We start from the raw sequence: 22,748 nt of genomic DNA, 5'->3' as shown, positions 1-22,748 counted from the left end.
TACATGTATGACGTCTATGATTTTTTTACATATCTTTTAACACACTGAAGTTAAATTTGACACTGCACCTGATGAAGTTACAGCAAGTGCAAACCCACCTTTTAGAGCGGTGAAACGTCTGCCTCTTGTCACCATCTTTTTAACTCGGGACATTAATCACATATTTTAAACAAGACTGAAAATAATTAAATTATTTTAAAAAAATTAAAGATATGAAAGTTTTTCATAAAATTAATTTATATATATAAACATATTATAATTAAAAAAAAATAAACACGGGGTTTACGCTTCGTTTTGTTGGCAAGGTTTTATTTTTCATGTCTGATGAGATACCTTTTAAAATTGCTTAATGAGATACCCTTTTAGAATTACTTAATTAGGTAAAGTGCACTTGGTTATTTGGAAACTTACCGCCTTAAAAAGTGTGTTTAACTCGACCGCACTTATTCCTTGATACAAGCGTATATACGAGAGCGTAGCCAAACGTGGTCTCCAAGCAAGCGTTCCCAATATTTAGACCCACCCTCTATTTATGTTCTTTTTATAACCTCAATATATCCTCTTCCTCTTTCTCTCTCCGAACAAGACCCAACCATTTAGGGAAATCAAACTCAGTTCAATAATTGAATCGTAGAGAATACGTACACAAGAAGCAAAAGTGGAGTCCCGGTAAGATTAAATTCTCTCTTTCACCAACAATACAATTGATTCAGAATCAACGAGTCTCAAAATACAATCAACTAGCTTTACCTTTCTTGACCCTTTTTCATCTCGTTTTTTTAGGGAGCTGATATTGTAGGAGGGTTTGGAAGAAAATCGAAAGGTTTTTGCTTTGAGATACACGTGCATGTGCAATAGGAAACTAACACAAAGATGACATGGTGCAATGACTCCGATGAGGAGAAGAGGATTGAATCAATCACGCCAACTATGACTTTTACTCAAAAGACTAATGTCACTGACGTAAAACTCTCCGAACAAATTCGAACCATAAGATGCCCCTCCTGCGCCCATAACATTGAATTCAGAGATCAGGTATTAACACATACTTCAAGGTTTCTGTTTCTAATCCTTAAATACCTATGTTTCCTTAACCTAAGTATGATTCTGCTGTCATCTTTTAACTTGTTTTTCCTTTAATTACTTTTGTATTGTACGTGTGATGAACTGTTAGGGTGGAATTCATGACTTGCCGGGGTTACCGGCAGGAGTGAAATTTGACCCAAATGATCAAGAAATACTAGAGCACTTAGAGGCAAAAGTGGCGTCTGATGCATGCAAGCTTCATCCCCTTATTGATGAGTTCATACCAACTCTTGAAGGTGAGAATGGGATTTGCTCAACGCACCCGGAAAAACTACCAGGTACTCCATGTTTTACTTTATTTTATTTTTAATTAATATTATTTTGTGCCTAATTAATAATATAGTATATTGTTTTAAAATACCTATTGAATATATGTTGTGTATGCATCAGTGAAATTCTCATTTATTGGGAAACACACGTCTTGCGGGTCACGATACCATACCTTACCGCATGCATGAAATTAATTGTTTTATCAATCAAATAATTGTTTTCTTTTTTTAAATCTCTAATCATAAGGCGGTTGAATATGACAGCAGAACATTTTATGTTTTCTGTATGAAGTCAGATTTAAGATATTAACATTAATTTTTTTATTTTGTTTAAAAGTGGCCTTTCTAAAACATTATCTTATTTACAGATATGTAGTCAAAATTTTCAGATGAGTTAGAAAATGTGGCATATATATATATATATATATATATATATATATATATATATATATATATATATATATATGAAAGTTGGACAGCCTGAACAAATTGTGTCTTTCTTGATTCGTTGTTTTGGCTATTGTAACGTGGCAAAGAAAACTTTCCGTCCAGTATGTGTCGTTCTTAAGAGATATATGTTGAAACAAAGAAACATATTAGAATTACGCACCTTTTCTACATAACTAACTTCTTGTTCAAGTATATATGTTGCAACAAAGTTCTTATCTTAGCAATCACTACCTAACTCAATATCTTAACACTAATTAGCCATGTAAGAACATCGAAAAATGAAAATCAGCCCATAATTATCACAAATTTTAGTTGTTTTATGTCATATTTCAACATACACAAAAGAACAGGTTGCTGCCATGTAAACATACCCATGTTTTCTCCCACATTTTTTATATTTCTCTCTCTCTCTCTTTCTCTCTCTCTCTCTCTCTCTCTCTCTCTCTCTCTATATATATATATATATATATATATATATATATATATATATATATATGCACCCACATTTTATTTTGTGACAATCGATTTCCAAGCATCAACAATTTCTTCCTCACATCCTTCAGGGGTGAAATGAAAGGGGAGGAAAACAATGGATGAAATTGATGTGATATAATCTTTTCCTCACATCTTATTTAAACCTTTATATTGGTTATTTAATTATAAAATATAATTCGTAATGATTTTATTGATTTTTTTATTATAATTATCTTAACAATTGTATTAGTAGTGATTCATAATGTAAAAACTTTTTATATATGTATAATAAGTATTAAATCTTAATTTTCTTACAATGACATTTATGTAACTGTTAATTAAAAGAATAAATCCTTAAGTTTTAGAACTAAAGCAAGTAATTTTCTTCTTTTTCTATGGTTATTCAACCACACCCTTAATTTAATTGAAGTAGAGCTAACGATTCATGAATATTGATACATACAAATATACGCATACTTTATCAACACAAACAACAAAATAAATGTTAAAGCAATTTAGACTATGTTGTATATATAAACTACAACAATTGTTATAGTCATTCATCCGTGGTATGAGTATATGTACTTTTGTTTTCATTCATAAATCACTTGTAGTACACGTGAGGAATTATTTTATGAAACAATGCAGGAGTGGGCAAAGATGGACAGATCCGGCACTTCTTTCACAGGCCATCAAAAGCATACACAACCGGAACGAGGAAAAGAAGAAAGGTTGAGAGCGATGAAGAAGGAAGTGAAACAAGATGGCACAAAACGGGAAAAACTAGAGCTGTTTTTGCAGGCGGTGGTGGTGCTGTGAAGGGTTTTAAGAAAATACTAGTACTCTACACCAACTATGGCCGGAAAAAGAAGCCGGAGAAGACTAATTGGGTGATGCATCAATATCATCTTGGCAGCACTGAAGAAGAGAAAGATGGAGAATTAGTTGTTTCAAAGATCTTCTATCAGAAACAACCCAGACAATGTGGTAATAATCCCAATATCATAGAGGACCCGTACGCAAAAATGTTGAATGTTGATGGAAGTGGCCACAACAACAATACATCAACACCTAAAACTACCACTATTGTGGATTGCTACAATGCTCCTTACGTAAACTATGATAATGTCCATTTGAGTTACAATAGGGAAAGCTCCAAACAAATAATTATTCCCAGCTCGGTTGTTGCAGCTGATGACTCTTACATTCGCTATGCAATGAATGCAAAGAGAGCAAGATTTGAAACTAACACTGGGAACAATTTCTAGGTAAATAGGGTTCCCTTACTAATTTAATTTCAGTATTTATTATATGAGGAGTTAGGATGAAGAAATTATATAGTTGAACTAGAAAATTGAGAGCCAGGCATATATATATGTGTTTGGAGTACTGTAGTTGGGTTTAGGAACATGTACTATATATGTATTCGGAGTACTGTAGTTTGATTTTAACTTTATAGGGAACATGTAGTTTCCTAGAATGTGTTTATAGATATTACCATATATATATATAGACTAGTAGGATTTGTTAGAATATTTTTACCAATACACTGGTAAGGTTTTTTATTTCTAAAGTACGAGTTGTATATATAAAATATTAAATCTTAATGTTTGTCGACTATTATAGCACATCACTTCCAATATAAAAATATTAAAATTTTAATATTTGTGGGTCTTATTATTTTTATATATCATTTAGTTTTTCAAACCCAAGAGATGTTTCATGTTATATCATACATCTGAGTAACTTTGCTGGGAAGTTTATGCAAACCTTCTTTTTCTTTTAATGGGGATGGTGAAATAATGTCAAAGTCGTAGATTCGTTTTGTTCCATGAGTTTGTGATGAAAGACTTTTTACAAGTCTATCTTACCTTCAATTTAGTATCTTTATCTGTCTATCTTTATCTCTATACATTTATTTTTGGATTGAGTATCTTGACCTCAATTATCAATATATTCTTTTTTTATTCACAAAATAAATTATTTATTTTCTTATGTTATTAAATTTATATCGTAAAGATAAAATATTTCATACATGTGGTTTGTTTAAGTAATATATTGACTATTTTAAACTAATTACGAGTCACGTATACACTCTCAAAAAAAGGATATGCCAATTATACACAATTTCTACCCTATAAAGTATAGGAACATATTTTCATTGAGGGTAACGTATGCAATATTAAATAATCTAGAAAATACGAGGTACGATATGCCCTAGTTTTTTTTTAAAATGATTTTTGGACCAAATATTATTTAACTCTTTAAAGTGCGTTTGATACAAAAAAATCACATTCAAAATCATAATTCTAAAAATCGGCTAAAAATATACTTATCATAATTCATACTGAACATGTTTTTGTCAATAATAAACATTTTTTTTTGGGATGTTTATAAATATTTTTTTAATTATCAAAGAATTATTTATCTCATTTATTGTAAAAAAAATGTATTCCATGTAATTGTATTGAATGAACTAATAATATAAGAATGTCACATTTATATTTAAAAAAGATAGTGGAGTTTTTATAACATTGAAACTTCCCTTCCAATTAGAAAAGTTATCTAGAAAAACTAAAATTGTCAAGAAACAATACTCTTGAAAAGAATAAATCAGACATGAAAAATAAATATTTTAAGTTCAAATATTTGAAAACCTAAAGTTTTTTCTTGTATCAACTTTGTAGTATGAGTGAGATAAATATTACTTTTATGCAAGGTTGAGATGTAAAATAATTTTGCATGAATGACACACGTATAAATTTAATATTTTTCTTTTAAGATGTATTTATTTTACATTTAAAATATATTATTTATAACGACAACTAGGTAGACAATGTTATTACAATTATTTTATGCATTAAATTGTAGTTTATTTATTTTTTATCCACAAATGGTATACTTAAGAATTTGTTACGTTAATATGTTAATAGAGAAACATTATGCGCTAACTCATTGACTAAGGCCAATTACCAATAACTTACGCGACAAGATAAGATGTAGAATGTGAACTTTGAATAACAGAAATCGGAGAGTGCGTTAGCATCTTATTCCTTCTACGTTTTTTATATCAACAAAACTTATCCATTATACGTACTATATAGCGAGAAGAAAGGAAATTACAGAATTACGTACAAACAAAATAGCAAAAGAAGAAAAACATTCATCGAAGAAGTTTTCTTTTGCCTTATGTTTGAACGGGAAAGTATTAGAGGATAATTTATATTTGATAAAAATTAAAAATTATCATAAGGTATGTTATTTGTAAAATTAAAGGAAAATTAAAACTTTGTAAGAATAATATAACTATCCAAAATTTTATCACTTCAAATTTTACATAAAGATAATTTATAAATGTTCTATTTTAAATTTAAGTATTTTTTTATTTATTTTACATTAGTTAATTAAAATGTCGTTAACTCCTTTTAATAATAGAACTAAGTTCAATTTTTGTATGCGGATTTTTTTACCGATAATTGATAAGATAATGTGGCAACTTTCGATTTAATACTATAGCAACTTTAGATGTCCAAAAGTCGTGATTACGTGAAGTCGTCCTCCCACACTTTTTCAAAATTTTACAGAAATGTCGAGTGGGTGCATACGTTTTTACTTTTGAAGTCACATGACTTAGTCCAGACCCATAATGTATTTCAAACTTGTTTATTTTCGTAATTTGCATAAGAAGGAAAAATTTAGTAACAATATAACTAAGTTCAAATAAGGTCTAGGTGTCACTAGTTTGACATTTTCTCCGGATTGATATCGATAAAAAAATCTTTTACGTAAAATCAATTGTGATTATCATTTAACTGCCATCATTGATGTTACTTTTTTTTTTAAATAAGACAATATTATTTCTCAACATTATTGTTAAAAATCAATAAATATTATTGTTAATTAATATCATTAGGAATTAATCACAAAATAGATTAGTTATTATTTCTCAACTCATTAGTTATTATTGTTAAAATGAATAAATTATTTTTAATTAATATCATAAGGAATTAATCACAAAATAGATTAAATTACTTCTCATTCTCACTAATGTTAATGAGAAATTTTTTAACCAACACTATAAAAAGAAATGGCCAATGCCAATTAGTTTTGGTGTCTTTTACATGCGTTTTCACAGATAGAACGAAAAACCAACTACTGTAAATTATTTCATTCGACAAATCAAGCATACAACTGTTAGTAGAAAACATTTACCAAACTAAAAAAGGCCAATTTAAATTTATGGTTTGTAACTAATCTAACATCCACTGTTAGTGGTGCTGGCGTACAAAAAAACACAGAATAAAACTAAACAATATCTACTCATACAGCTAACTAGAACATTTAATTTAACAATGAGAGATCAGACCCTCGTACCTTTCGCCAACGTGTTGTCATTGTTAGCAAGCAAACTAAAATTCTCTGGTAGACATGCGAACCACCATGGCATAAGTTTATATGGCCCACAACTATGCTAGACGCCTAAACTGGTGTACGGACATATACGTGCTTCGTTGTAGTAACGAGTTCTTACAGAACTGCTATGACTTTTGAAGAACACATTTCTCGTACAGGGTAAGGATAGCTTTCTTGTTGGGATTCCTCAACTCAAGCAGCTGATCACCGTAGTTATGTTTTGTCAGCTCTTGTCTCAGCTTCTGGACAGTAAATTTCTTATAATCATCCACGTCAGTATGCTGACTATGGATGTCTTCATCACCCCCAATGGAACCATTATCTTCCGGACTTGTAAACTTAGGCGGAATAGATGTAGTCTTAGATCTCTTAGTCCCCTTTAAAATTCTAGGACTGGAATCCATGTCCTGAACAGATTCTGCACCCTCATCATCATCATCTACCCTCAAACGCTTTCCACGAGAGGCAGTTTTTAGTTCACTGTCCAGTATTGTTTCATTCAGTCGAAACTTGGTCAGTTCTTGATGCAGAGAATCAATTTTTACTTGTGCGGACTGTAACTGGAGAGAGAGAGAATCAGCCCTGCTAATTGCCTGAGCACATGCTCCACGTTCTGTTTCCAAGAGTTGATCAAGAATTTGTGTGCTATTTCGCCTATGTGTTCCATCTTTCTCCAACAGTGAATCTATATCCTTTTCTCTCTGTTCCACCTTTTCCTCTAGTGTTGAAACCCTAAGAAGTGCATCTCTCTCTGAAACCCCCACTCTTCGCAATTCATTTTCCAAATTACCTTTCTCCCTCTCCAAATTTTCAATTTTCCTCTCAGCTCTTTCTATAAGTGCGAGTCTCTCCATTGCAAGCCTTTGCATCTCGCTCTTCTCCTTCTGAGCCAAGGCAGCTTCGGCCCGAGCTTTGTCAGCTACTTCAGTAACCCTTACAGCTTCTTTTTCAGCATTTTGACATATTTCCTTGACTTCCTCAAATGTTTTGCACTCAGATTTGTACTTCTCCTTTAGATGGCTTATCTCCTGTTGCATTACCATCACATCCTTCTCATATGACAGTGCCCTGGCATTTTCAGCTTTCAATCTCTCAGTCAACTTAATAATTTCAAGTCTCAGTGGCGATATTTCTGTTTCATAGTTTTTTATTTTTGACTCTGCAGCCTGCACACATTTCTAGGGTCAGACATCGTACTTAGTCCCATAAGGTCAACATGTGTTCAATGGACAAAACAAAAGTCACTTACAAAAGTATCCAAATTGTATTCATGTTTCAAAAATGATTCTCTGTAGTACATTGTTGTTTACATTAAGTGCTACTCGGTTAAAATACTAACCGTGGCACAGAGTTCCAAAAACTATCAACTCTAAACAATCTTTTTGTTTTTCATTTTATTTTGCGTTAATAGGAATGTAAAAGGGAAGGTCGGACTGTTAAATAAATAATGTAATTCGTCAATAAACATACAAGATAAATGTTGTCTCAATAAGAGCATTTAAAGTTCCCCGTGGGGCATACGAAAATGATATGAAGGCGGATGTGAAAGGAAAATAGTTTATAGAACAGTTTTCTTGAATTAACTAAACAGGCATGAATCTTACCTTCAATTGCAACTTCAAAGTTGTTAAACACCGCTCCCCGTGCTCAATTTTAGCAGCTTTCTCCTTTAGTCTATCTTCCTGTATAAATCATGAAGGAGATATGAATAAGTTCATTCTCCATCCCATTCATCACATACAACATTAATAAGGTAATGTTTCACAGTGAACTTTATGCTATATAGCAATTCTAGGTAACCAGAGATTTGCAGAAATGAAGAGAACATCAGAGAGCTTAGCTTACCTTTTCAACCAAAGTGCAAGAAAACTCTTCTCTTAAAGCATCTTCCCTCAATTGTGTTTGCTTGTTTGTGTAATCCTGCACAGTTGCTGCCTTCTCTAGAGCAGCTTTTACTTCTGTAACAGCAATGTCATACTTCCGCTTCCACTCTGCAGCCTCCTCTTGAGCGGACAGAGATTGCTCCCGCGCTGCAGCCAACCTTGTTTCAGCAGCACTGCTATCCGACTTGAGAGCTGCTAATTCAGAACTAGCTTGGTCCTCCTCAGATTTCTGTCTTAATAAAACTTGTTCATATTTTCTTTTCCAGTCCATGGTTCCTTGCTTGGTAGAATCCAATGTTTTTGATAAGCTAGAATATCTCTCATCCAGAGAGCAACAGCTTGTCCGCAAATCAGTTATGCTATTCATATATTGATCGGTTAGTTCCTTCTTATCATTGATGGCATCCTCATAGCGTTTAATATACTCAGACTTTTCATTTTCACTGGTTTCCAGCCGCTTATAAAGCAAGGTCATCTTATCTTCAATCAGTCGACGGTTTAAATTGAGTGAACTCTTGTCAGATTCAACTTTATCTACTAGTCTCCTGGTCAGGTCCAGTACGGGGCCTTCGAAACTAGTGTGAACAACAAGTAAATTATTAAAAGTCAATTTTAAGGAACAATCTAAAAAAATCTCTGCAGACAAACCTTTGATGTAAGAAGACTGCAAGTTTTTGCCACTTCCCTGGAGCTTGAACTGATTTTTCATATTCACATAAAAGAGCATCAAAAACCTGCACAAGAGATAAATAATCAAGTCAATTTGACATTTCAATAAGGACACTATAAATGGTTCAAAAAAAGAAGATACACAATGTAAACAAGTTGTTTCTCATATTTCTCCTTTAGGATCTCCATATTACATAAAATGGATTGCCTTGAATTGCAATTACAAACCGTCAGGTGAGAGATTACATTTGCTCCGCATTATACTTCCAATTGAAGAGAAAAAGGGTAACCTTAAATGAATGAACACATCATCTACAGCTAAATATTTGTTTTCCTTTTATGAAAAAAGCTGATAGGCCAAAAGAATGAATACGTCACTTGATAACTGTTTCTGTTTTCATGAGGACAGCAGAAGCAATGAAGTATTTAACTTAAAATACGAAAGACCATTCACATCAAGAAATCTAAAAGATGTGTACATGAAAACATTTTACGCAGGTTGACAACAATTTTGAACCATACGGATTTAGACCCTCTATAGCGAGGGTGAGTGCACCTAAGAGAGAAGTGGAGAATAGTGCAGAGTTACAGCCAATGATTCGAAAATCTAAGAAATTAACTACTTCATGACTTCTTATATATCTACATGAATCTTATAATAATCTAAGCCATTGATTTTGCACATTCACTGCAAAGTGAACCACTCAATTTGGACAAGACAAAAACCAAGCATATAAAAATGCATCCTGTAAAGCAAATATTATGGGAAATGCAATTTTACAAAGTATCGTCATATGTGTGTTTCTTTCTATCTGGGGGACACATCGGTGGTGCAAAGGATGCGCTAATTTTATAACCATGTCACAAATAAGTTCATAATCAACAGTGTGATCAAAGCAGTGGCAGTACCACCAAAACGTTATTGGCTAAACCTCAACAGATATCATATAGAAGAAGGAAGGGTTGAACATTTGAAATTGCACAATAATAACTGTTGCACTTACCAAATTAGCGTAGGTATATTGTGACTTGGGAAGTAGAGTTAGAATTAATTATTCTTATTTTGTAAATTGCATTGTGTATTTACGAGTTTGTAATCATCATGTTACTATAAATCTCCTGAGGTAGAGTTCACTTTCACTCAAGTTTTTCATTCGGTCTAGAAAAATTGCCTCCTTCAATCTCAAGTCTGGAGAAATTTAGTGGTGGCTTAAAAATTGTTTCAAAATGTCCTAAGCACAGTCAAATACAGAAGAAAATAGCAGTACAGCCCTATGTAAAGTTGGTTTTATCTGCTATCCTGTAATATAATTAATAAAAGTTGTGCTTCCAATATGTTTTCACAAACAATTGATACAAATCATGTTTAGTTTACCTTGCTTTAGAGAAATAATAAATTTTGTTCCAGCTTCACAGGAGAGCTTTTGAAAGAAAATGTGAATATTTCTCCACAAAAATCAAATCCGAACATGCTATGAGTATAGTTGAAAGAAAACCTGCTTATCTGTTCACAAGACTTCTAACTTGCTAAAAGTATGTTTCATGTTTCAACCCCTTATCGGTGGCTTATAAGTAACCGTTGTACACCAACAAAGTCTTTCAAACCAAAAAAATAACCTCATCTAGAAATCAGAAACAAATATCCTAATTCATATATATAGCACATTTAAGTCATTCAGAAAGCAACAGAAAGGTGAGGTGGAAGAAACTCCCAGAAGAAATAAATTTTATATAATCACTATCCCACCTTCTCAAAGCCATCATGCAGAGATACAGCCTAAATATCTTCAACAATGCTCATAAGATATCTCCAAATTAAAACCAAAAAAAAAAATCACTAAACAAGAACCAACAAACAGAGCACTAAAACTAGATTAAAAAATATTTGCATTTAGCTAAACAAGAATTACCTTTGCAACATTATCTATCTTTGCATCCGATGAATTACAAGCTGCCCTCAGCCTCTTTTCCATAGACTGAATGGCATTAGAACATTGTAGATCAGCTTCTATATATGCATTCTGTTTATAATCCTGCTCGAAGCCAATAAATTAGAAGCACAACATACAATATTAGCCCACAACCCAAACAGGGAAAAAGCAAGCCCGTTGCAAATAAATAGTGTAAGAATTTTAGTCATGTTAGATTAGTCAAAGATCAAAAGGCAGAATTCAGTTTTTAAAATGTGAACACAGGCAGTATCATAGGGTGCTTGTCAAGCACCATATGATGCTTGCCAATAAGAAAGAAGAAAATAAGTCTAAGTATCTGTCACAGACCCACAAGGGAGGTCAAATCTAATTTGATTGAGTGATACATTGACAGAAAAGGAGAGAATTTTCTTACCAAGGGATTAAAATAGAAACATAGACTAATAATGAAAGGGATTATATAGCAAAAAAAAAAAAAATTAGCCACCTTATATGAAATATTCTATTTGGAACAGAAACCGCACAACGGATACTATGCAACACCATGCATATTTATTTCAAGGTTCTAATTGCAAACTAGAATAAACCCTGCCAGGATTCCAATAAATCCTTTGAAATTAATCCAACAATGAGCAGCTGCAGCACACTAGAGTTTTGCAAGTAGATGTGAACAAGTGGCTTTTGAGTTTAAGTAAATAAAACCTCTCTAAATTATACAAGCTGGTTTATTCTCTCAACAAAAGTAGAGAGTAGAAATCAAATATCCTGATTTCTGTTTACACATAATATGCTGGCAACAGAAAACAACTGATTCTGTTTAGCATTATAAGTAAATGATAACAGGCCTGCGCACTCCTTTATAATGGGAAAAAAATTTGTACCCAACTTAATAAGATTCAAGACAGAAGAATTAAAGATGAGACTAATTAGCTGTAGTTACAGAAGTAGCTGGGTGGTTGGAGTTGTAGGGACAAGGGATTAGCATATATAAACAGTTAGAGATTGTAGAGGAGGCTTCACCCAGAGAAATATGCACATCAGGAACTGGTGTCTCAGTTATAAAAAGGAAAGCCTTTGAAAGTGGCAGACCTTTGGAGAGTTATCTCCTTTTTCTGTTTGTCATTCAATCTACATGGAAATGTTCTTTCAATTTTCACTATTTTCTGTTCCAGTATTCCTTTCCTTGAAATAATAAAATTGTTTTCAGTAAACAACAATTGACCTGGCTGCATACTCTTACCCAGGAAGAGATGGAACAAAGATGCGTTAGATAGCTCAGTGGAGTTTCTGAGAAAGACAACCAAGAAGAATAGTGTAGTTATGCTATATGGACTCAAATGAGGTAAAATACAAAAGAACGAGGACAGTATTGAAGGACTTCAGCAATCACAGAATGAATGAATGAATGAATGAATGAATAAAGAAAACATTAAAATTGAAAGGGAGGACATCTGCGCAGCTCCATGGGATTATCCAAACTTATACAAATACAAGCATCACTGGCCCCAGTCAGGAGTACCTTCATATCAACACACAATTCAGACAGGGGTGTAGAAGGACAAAGAACATCAAATTTGTCAGCAAAAAAGTCCACCACTAGACTAGCACATTCCCACGAGAAACACAGGAGCTCAAAAGCTTCATTATCAAGAAGTATGATAGCTACAATCTTGGTAATAGTAGAAGATGAACAGGCAGATGATAACAACGGGATTATCAAAACTCAATTTGCAAAAACATTATGTAAGATGGACATAAAAAGTTCTCAAACAGGGTGGAATACAAATTTCAACCCTTAGTACAAAAGATGGTAGAAGAATAAAAGACAGATGAGCCAAAGGAATTGCAGTAGCCAGAAAAGAATAGACACATCGTTAAGAGTAGCTACAAAATTGATTGTGGTTAGCATTGTGAGGATATGGAGTTAGCTCAAATAATAGACAGATTAGAAGAGGTTTTATTTTGAATTGTTAACATCTAAGGGAACTAAGTAGCAGCTCAATTATAAAAGGCCAAACTATTTGAAAGGGAAACCCTTGGAAGGTGAATTCTCCTTTTTTCTTAGTCATTCACTGTATATTACATAATGATTTTTCTTCACAATTCTGTTTTCTTTTCTCTCTGTCCAGAATTAATTCAGACTAAATTGTCGGCTTTGTAACATACCTGAGTCAAAAAAAAAAGTTTCATGTCTCCTTTCATAAGAAAATAACTTTTCCCAAATAAAGTTTAATCAGCTAATTGCAGTCAAATAATTTCGAATATTCCATACCTCAAACTCCTTTTTGAAAAATCTATGCAGCATGCCTTCATATTTTGTTCTTACAACACCAACCCCAACAGCATTAGCAGTAAAAGCTCCCATTGAAATCCGAACTGCTTTTTCATGTGCTTCCCTCAAAGAAACCTACAAGCGTTGTAATTTAAATAGGGAAATAGATAAAATATATAATCAACATTCAACTTGAATAACTCACTTCCTCAGGCGGCTTAGTTCGGTCAAAAGAGGACAAATAAATATCGGCAGCAGAATCATATGCCTTCTGACACTCAGCTTCTTCAACACTCTGCAAGTAACATCAACATAGACAAGTAAAATTTAAGGAATTTATGCTTGAATACAAACACTTTTGTCCCAACTTATTTTACATCCATTAATGAATCCACTACGTATATACGTTAAGAAGCACAAGTGGAAATCCTCACAGGTTCAAGTTCACAAGCCAGAAAATTATAACTCATTCATATTAGAAGGGCATAGAAGAATATAGTACACGCACTTATGTGAAGAAATTTCCTAATTTTTGGTGGTTGTGAAAATAATGAAATTACGTCACAATATCAAGCTATTTAAACAATAGTCATGTTAGGATGGCCTCTGTTAATTAGGCATTGTCAGTTGAGACTTCATAGTTGGCCCTATAGTCATTCAGAATAGATAATTAGTAAAGGGCTGTTATAAGTAGAGGAAGGACATCATATGTTAGGCTATAAGGAGGAGAAAAAGTTAGTTAAGATATTTAAAATATTGACGAGTTAGTAGCTTGAGGTGTTAGAGGAAGAAGGGTAGGAGAGAGGAAGGATGTTCATTTTGTAGATTGAGAATTAGCTCTATGTTAAAGGAGAAATCTTTTGTAAAAACCCTTGGAGGAGAGAGGGATCTCTTATTTCTTGTTATTTTCATTCTATTCAATAAAAAAAACATTTTCATTCTTGGTTCCAAACATCGTAGAGGAAGTGAGAGCATAGTAGAATTACCAAGCAGTTTTGCTCTCTTTTATTTATTGTGATAGGTATTACTTAGCTTATTGAGCCTTTAGTCAGGCGGCCAATCTATGGTAATACGTATAGTCTCAGCTTCCTATTTACATTTTCATAATACTCTTCTTTTCTGTTAAGAGAATTCATAACAAAAATTGCTTACACAAATCTAAATTCTTTCATTGTTAACCATAAACCAAATAGGTTGGAGAGAAAACTAATAAGATAGAAGAGCTACTTAGTATCTTAATTATTTATAAAGAAGAATGTCCGGACGTTTTAGTAAAAGTTTTTTATTCACTAACTTATTTAATACTTTTCAATGACAGCAAATATGAAATGGAGGGAAAAATTCATTTTATTATATGACAAGAGTTAGTCTCGTTCATTTTTCACGTGCAGCCTTGATTATGGACACACTAACCTGCCAGGAGGAAGAAATTGTAGGCACAGCACCATGATTGAGAGCATCCAGATAAGATTCGGTGATACCAATCAAAACAGGACCTGTCATCATAGTTGCCCCGACTTGTTTTGGCCTTGTTCTCTCAAAAACAAACTTTGTCAAAGCATCTAGGCCAGATCGAAATTCAGGCCGTAATTTTTCCAACTGCAAATTGAAGATAAAATTTACATGAAATAAGAAACAATAAAATGAATGACAAAAGAATATGGTAGCTGGTAAGTCACCAACCGATATCTGATCAAGCCGCTGTAGGTCATTTTCATTGTTCAGAGGTCGCACAAGAGTGAAGCATTCCCTATCTGGGAATAAAGCCCGAACAGAATCTCGAATCTACTAATTGATATTGTAAGAACATTAGCACTTCCAGAGAACAAACAAAGTTCATAATTTCCTACAGGCTTAAAAGCTTTGAAATGCAGTAGGTTTAAAATGATAGTGCACAACTATATTGAGAGCATACACTACAATAAAATACAGTAAGTAAATGGAAAGTAGACAGATCAATACTAAAATTCATGGACAAAAGTCAAACGACGTTTTATAGGTACTCTTATTATTGTTCTATTTTTGTAATGAAAAACACGGGTATAACAGTTCATCAATAAAAATATAAAATTTGTTGTAATTGTTACATGAGTTTTCATTGGGAAATGACACTAAAAGTACCAATAAAACATCCAAGTATTTTTCTAAATGCATCTCTATCCGATTATTTAATTTCCCATATTTTTTCATGTATTTTTGAGATGCAGCAAAAACCAAGTGCGTTCTGTATTGGTTGGTAAGGACTGTCAGTTTTCAAGTTGAACAGAAGAGGATTAGGGGCAGTTAGAACAGTTAGGGAAAGTTAGAGCACATCAATTAAATAAATATTTCGGTTGGAAGATTGAAAACAGGTCTTTTATCCATTGGGAATTGCTGCATTAAAGTCTAGATTCATGAATATTGAGATTTATGAATATTGTTTATATTGTCCTCATAAGATTCCACTTACCATACATTTACTCTTCATAAATGTAATTACTTCTGAAATGTATATAAAACATATGTCCTGCTGGGTGCATTTTTTCCAGTAATTGATCAAAACTAAATCATGAACTGAAGGATTCATTTCATTCAGATAATCAGAAAAAGAAAGCAGAAACCCTTTGTGAAGGGGAAAAATATTTCTTCTATTCCCAAGAATTCAATAAAATTATTCATCCTTTGCATGTCTCTACCAATTTCATTTCATACCAAGCCGAGTATTTCCAATTTATTTAAGGATCATGTTCAGACAGGTAAGCCTTGTAAGTCAATAATAATAGTTCCTGTGGAAAATTAAAAAAAAAAATGAAGTAGAAAGATGCCTCATTTTTGGCAGTTATATCTCTTCCACTCCCTTGGACAGGCCTCAAAGCAATTTCCAGATAGTCACGGGGTGTTATTCTTCTGTTATCTTCTACTAGGTCCAAATAAAAGTCCTGCCAGCAAGAGGAAAGAGAAATAGGGTAAAGACTGAAACTAGACAACAGAAGTAGGCTAAAATGACATAAGAACACAAGGTCAGAAATTAAGAATTTCAGGTTTCCCAAAATATAAGGTGAAACAATGACAAAAGGTTTGTAAACAACTCACTCTTAGAAGCCAGACAAAAATAGGGGAAAATTGACCCAGTTCAGATACAGAACTACTCCCTCCAGATGCTCTAACACGAATGTGCTTTGTCATCTCAGTGACAAGAGAAAGTCGATCAAGGGCAGCCTCATCGATACCACCCATCTATGCAAGAGATAATAGGGAATGAATTTGTATGTTCATGAGCGGACCCACGAATTGGTCACTAAATAATCAATCAAAAAGTATGCAGAAGTAACAGCACACTCAATCATACGTAAATATAAGATTTTATAACCTGACCCAACCTGGTTATAAATAAACATGCTAGACAAAAGGACAGCCAACGAGAAGATCTGGGTGCTATATGTTCCCTGTACATTGAGAAAAACAGAGAAAAAGAGGGAAAGAACATCACAACGGATGAAAATGGGATACCTACGTATACACAAGAAACTGAATACAAAAGTTATTAACGTAATACTACAATAGTTAGCATCAATATCCAAAATCCAGTGATTGGAACACCAGGCAGACAGAAACAATAAACAAGTATGTGTAATCCAAGCTAACCGTTTGGTCATAAGCATCTATTCCTTCACTGTCTAATAGCAGGAGATTGTACTCTGTTCCATCAAGGGAAGTCCTCTTCAACGGTGTACTCCACAACCAAAGCCCTTTGGTACATGGACGATGTGTTGATGCTACATGAAATCCACTAGACCTCCCAAGAAGCTACAACATAATGAGAGCAAATTCTCAGTTCTTTTTACCACAAGACTGATAAAGAAATTGTGCAAAAAGTAGTTACTGAGAATGACTGAGTCTCATCTCATGACAGCAGGTAGTTACTATATGGTGAGTTAGCATTAAAGCTGTCTGGCAGGCCAACTGTAACTGACCTGACAGATTGTGTAATAAGGCATATTAATCTCTCGGATGAATAAAATAGGAACATTGTAAGGAAACCTTTTCAGATGAATAAGTTCAAACACATTTTATTCTGAAATTCTCCGATGTTTTCTTCTACTTAATCATTTTCTCTCTATACTAGGTAGTTTCTTTCAATCGCATTCCACTCTGATAAATCATATCCAAGAAGGGGAGAGGAAAAGCAAAGCCAAAAAACATTCATCATTCTTACTGATAAACATACAAGCATTAGAGAAAATAACATTTTGTGAAGAGGCAAAATATTTAATTAAAAACAACAATAAAATGGTTTGTTGACGGGGTGTTTTCATTGATCATATAGCATGAGCTTCAAACCTTATGCATAGAATCCATCACCCTTTTCCTTCACTTTAAAGTCAAAGCCAGAGAGTTTACCTAACAAGAAAAGTGGTTCACGACCTTTTCTCGTCCATACTTACAATCCATAAAACACAGCAGACACAACAGACAGCGTCTCATTAGGCACACAAAAGCAGTCCCCGATTCACATACTAACGGAGTGGTATGAGCATTTCAATAATTCTAGAAAAGTCACACAACCTAAGAACTATTGCTAAGTATGGCTTATTTAGAGAACCCACTCTGCCGAGCATCTCATACATAGGGCTTGGGCACCCTATGAAATCCAAGACTTGTAAAAAAACAATTAACTTAAATTACATCTCTGGATCATTATCCATGCATAGGTAGAACTTAAAAACCCCAGTTATTAAACCTATACAGTATCTCTAACAGCACGGAACGCCATTACCAATGGTTACGTAAAATGCCTGTAAACTACAAGGTATTAAACCCTAAACACCAAAGGAAAAATCATTCATTGACCTCACTTGAAAGTTCACCTGATTCAGAATGAAACTTTTGCCCTGGCGAGCGCGGCCACATACAGAGACCACGCCGACGGGCTCCTTGACGAGCTGGAGTATGGCTACGGCTTCCGGGTCCATGCGAAACTGCCCGTTCTCGTCGCAATAGACAAGGCGAATTGGCCTCGCCGGACCCGTCACCGGCGACGAAGAAGGAGTCGCCGACGGTGAGAAATCGGCGGGATTGTCCCTTCTTCGACTGAAAAAGTTTATCATCTTCTTCAAGTTCTTTCTTAGGTGCCTGACTTGTGTTGAGAACCGGCAAATTCAAAAGGAGCGGATGTTTAAACTTGGAGAGAAAGACCGTGAAATGACATTTTTAACCCTCTATGTGTTCTGACGGAACCCTTAAAGCTCTATCCACGCCAGGACCTCCTGGTCATTTGCATCCTAACATAGTTTTTGCTGTCTCGTTCAAAAGGTCGAAATCTCAGCGGCAAAATTCACAGCCTTGCGGCACGAGAAATCCGTAAGATGGACTAAATTTAAGTTTAATTCATCTTTTAAGTATGTGTTTCTCTTTTTTAATTTGAAAGAATGAATTAGGATAAAGTAAGCTGAAAGTCAATTTCTCTAAATTAGGAAAGGTTGTGAAATAATGAAAGTATTTGTAATTAAAGCTTGTGAAAATTAGTGATAAATTTTAGGTTTAATTATGTACTAAGTTTTTAATAAATTTGAAAAAAATGTAATTTAGTTTTTAATAAATTGTTGAGATTGAATGTTTGATATTTTAAAATTTTTCCATTGAGTTCATTCAATTAAATATTTTTATTAATACTGTAATACAGTAATTATCTTACACTCTCACTTTCCTTAAATATCTTCACATAGTCGTATATTATCACTTAATATTTTGTTAGAAACTTTTATATTTATATCTTTTTCAAATTATATAATTTTGTAATTTGTTAATTTTTGTAATCTCATATTTTTTTTTAGCTTTTTAATTTTATAATTTTAAAATTCTAAACATGAATAACCTTGTAATATTATTTTCAAATTTAGCGCCTTAACATCTTTTATTCAAATTTACTTTTATCTATCCGAAATATGGTCACGGTTTTCTTATGAAATACAGTAAAATATTTATTAATAAATAAAAAATATTAAAAAGAAGAAGAATAATGTAGAAAAGAGAAAAAAAAAGAAAATAGGATAAATAAGAGGTAATGGTGACAAAAATATGACAAAGAGATGAAGAAAAAATAAGAAAATGAAAAAATATATAAAAAAATGGTGTCAGAATATCGATATCTTATTTAATAAAAAAAAATGATTTTTGGATATCAGGTGATTCGAAAGCTCTTTACGTACCATATTCATAATGTAATCTCTAACTCAACTTTAATAAATCTTCATCGCTCTTTGTTAATAATAACTAATTTAAAATTAATTTTCTAAATAATGCACAGTTAGACTTTTCTTGACAGAAAGAAGATATGTAAATTTGGTATTTTCTACGCAATATATTGGGTACGATTGACCTGGTCTGGTTTTCTCGTATGCATCTGCTTCAAATAATCAAACTCATTCAGATCCAATATCATCATCAACTTCATGTCCCCATCTACTCATTCAAAACTAATATATTAAAAACATCTCCTTCTCTCATCCGGTACAAAAGAAAAAAACGAATATAGATCGGGCACCTTATTTGTAATTAAAAAAAAACACAAATTAACCAAAATTCTAAAATAAGAGAACTATTGTAATTAAAAAAATATCAAATCATATTCATAATACAACTAGTTACAGACAGCACATTTGCCTCTTAGTTATTCTGGATTCATTTGTTTCCTTTTAGCATAAATAGGTGACTCGAGCACAGTTAGAATATGATTCTCTGAGAGATTCTCAAGATTCAAGATGAACTTGTAGGTCAAATTTAACTAACTGAAACATAATGTACAGAATCTCTTCGTTTCTCAACATGACGCAGTTATTCACAACACCACGCAGTTCCTCTCTCCCATCCAAGAGCCTTTTAGAAAAAGGAAAAAAAAAAAGGAAGAAGAAGGAAATCAATCAAAGAAAATTTTTCTATATGTGATTAATTTCCCTCTCAAGAAATTTGGTAAAAAAAAGAGGTAAATTAGTCAGAGCCACAAGGCACCAGCATCCTTCAATATGGGAACCAATTCACCTGATATATGAGTGGCCATGACACGTTCCAACCCTCCGAAGAGTTTGCCGGCAAGGAACACCGCCGGAAACTGGAGTGTTTCTGCGGTGTGGGGGGAGAGGTGGCGAGCAACGGCAGCTTCGTGGTCCTCGTGAACCTCGTAAACGGGAGGGTTGACTCCAAGGCCTTGTAACAACCTTTTGACCACGTGGCACATGCAGCAGTCCCGTCTCCCAATGATGACGACGGCGTTTTCTGAAACCACTGTGGCCACACTGGCTGGATCAGCACCATTGGATTCCACGGTCCCTCCAGCGTGTGACTGGTCACGTCCGCCGCCGGCAGGGATGCAAGTTCTGTAGGGAATGGCTTGGTGCATGGTAGAGAGAGAAAAGAGAAAGAGAGAAAGGTGTGGAAGAGGGAGGAGTAAAGGAGGACAGAGATGGAAATATAAAGAAAGTGAAGGGAGGGGGACTGTAACGTCAACGGCAGTTACATAATTGTACGTCACCGCTGTTGCGGGTGACGCGCTATTACGTCACCAACGCGGTCAACACATTCGGGGAAGTTACATCCATGACATGATGAAATGCTGAGATGCTTCTCTCCAATGTTTTATGTTTTGTTTTGTCCCGATAAATCAGTTACCTTTCTTTCTTACTAACTTCTTCTCATTTTGTATATCACTGCTTAACTTCCTTCTTTGCATAGACAACTTATTACGTGTTAATAATTCAATGTTTTATATTATCAATTTATATATCAATAATTTATTTAGGTGAAATGAATAGACATATACGTTGGAGTAATAATGTATATATCCATGGATAATGGTACAGATATTTTGTTTTTTGTAAATTTATTAGACATTTTTAATGATAGTGGAGGCTTCATACTAGTAGGAAAAAAATTAACATTTTATAAATAATTTTATTAGAGAAAATTGTGTAAATATAATTGTTTTTATTAATTGTTGTAATTATTTAATAATTAAAACTTTTATATCACTTTAACTTCTTTTATATTTATGAGTTTTGTTATGTTACAGAGTAACAACAGTAACATGTTATGTTATTTTATTTGTATAACGTTTTTATTGTTATTTATATTTTGTGTTTTGTCTTATACTTTTAAATAAGGTTATCTTATATATACTATCGTGAATTTTCACATCTTAACTATATCACACCTTAAAATACATAAATTATATAAATTATTTCTCATCACATCATAATTTTTTTTAATTTTATATTTTTCTTTCTTTCCATACAAAATGTTGGAGAATTAAATAATACAAGAATAACGATGAGTGGGTTTTAGGTGGAAGAAAGTGTGGTCAATGAGGAGAAAAGATAAGAAAGATAAAATAATATTTACTAAAATGACCCTCTCTGCATCCCCGTGATTAGCACCTATGTGGAAATGTCATCTTAATTGGTATTGATCTTTGTCTATGTGATTTTGGAAACAATGTTGCACATATATAAAAAATAGATGGATGCAACACAAAAGATAAATTCACATGATCCTATGCTGTGATAGTAAGGTTAAAGAACTGTGATCACTGTCCCAAGCGGGAAGAATTTTCAAATATGGAAAAGGTTGGGTTTAACAAATCCATCACAGTTCAATTACAAAAAATCAGTTTAGGTTTGATAAAGTTTATGTATCTTTCTTATCAATTATAAATGATATGGAACATGTTAAAATTAGAAGAAGGTGGTGTGGTCTACTTGCATTGGCAAATTATTGAATTGATTTTGGACAAATAAAACATCCAGCTATGGATAAAGGTTATCTAAGATTGTTTTTCTAGATCCTATTTTAGCTTTTTATAACATTTGTCGTATTTCTAGACAAATATGTTTTTAAAGAAGTTAAAAAAGTTGTCTTTAGAGCACAATTTATTTGAAATAAATCTTGCAGACAAATACAATTGTCTATTTTAATCTTTTAAGATATATAAAATTTAGTAGATTTTAATAATTATACTATTTTGATGAAAATGCAGTAATTTTTCCCACATAAACATAACAAGTACACGTATAAAAAAATAAAACTTTATATATATATATATATATATATTGAAAAAAATCCATCAAGAATCACTTTATTAATAGAGAAATAAAATAAATACAAAAAAATACATAGACAACACATTCATACATCGATTGCACTCACACTCTCCAAAGCAATAAATTTAACCCAAACTCACAACGCTCTTATTATAAGAGCATTAACAAATAAGAAGAGTCAAAAATAAGCTTGAAGTATCTTTGACTCAAAGCAAGAAATATCATGGACT

At 33.0% G+C, this 22,748-nt stretch overlaps 3 protein-coding genes across 3 annotated transcripts; 1 reads left to right on the top strand and 2 right to left on the bottom strand.

The window, feature by feature from the left end:
* The first annotated feature begins 523 nt into the window (after positions 1–523).
* LOC114187164 (NAC domain-containing protein 73-like) lies at positions 524–3,852 on the top strand. The gene is made up of 4 exons (XM_028075318.1): positions 524–669; positions 784–1,035; positions 1,175–1,364; positions 2,928–3,852. The coding sequence occupies exons 2-4, from the start codon at positions 874–876 to the stop codon at positions 3,545–3,547; spliced, it is 972 nt and encodes a 323-aa protein (XP_027931119.1). The 5' UTR covers positions 524–669; positions 784–873; the 3' UTR covers positions 3,548–3,852.
* A 2,580-nt stretch (positions 3,853–6,432) lies between these two features.
* LOC114188200 (guanylate-binding protein 1-like) lies at positions 6,433–18,800 on the bottom strand. The gene is made up of 14 exons (XM_028076759.1): positions 18,295–18,800; positions 17,072–17,233; positions 16,807–16,872; positions 16,520–16,663; positions 16,252–16,365; positions 15,131–15,232; positions 14,861–15,046; positions 13,653–13,742; positions 13,448–13,582; positions 11,155–11,277; positions 9,224–9,309; positions 8,538–9,150; positions 8,297–8,374; positions 6,433–7,858 (listed from the first exon to the last, which is right to left on the bottom strand). The coding sequence occupies exons 1-14, from the start codon at positions 18,532–18,534 to the stop codon at positions 6,818–6,820; spliced, it is 3,180 nt and encodes a 1,059-aa protein (XP_027932560.1). The 5' UTR covers positions 18,535–18,800; the 3' UTR covers positions 6,433–6,817.
* A 1,208-nt stretch (positions 18,801–20,008) lies between these two features.
* On the bottom strand, positions 20,009–20,968 carry LOC114187140 (glutaredoxin-C9-like). The gene has a single exon (XM_028075282.1). It carries the CDS (start codon positions 20,820–20,822, stop codon positions 20,418–20,420), a length of 405 nt encoding a protein of 134 aa, XP_027931083.1. The 5' UTR covers positions 20,823–20,968; the 3' UTR covers positions 20,009–20,417.
* Between the last annotated feature and the right edge of the window lie 1,780 nt (positions 20,969–22,748).

The sequence above is a fragment of the Vigna unguiculata genome, chromosome 6 (genome assembly GCF_004118075.2).
Source record: "Vigna unguiculata cultivar IT97K-499-35 chromosome 6, ASM411807v1, whole genome shotgun sequence".
NCBI lineage: Eukaryota > Viridiplantae > Streptophyta > Magnoliopsida > Fabales > Fabaceae > Vigna > Vigna unguiculata.
Note: the sequence above shows the minus strand (reverse complement) of the source record. Positions and strands in the feature narration are given on the sequence as shown.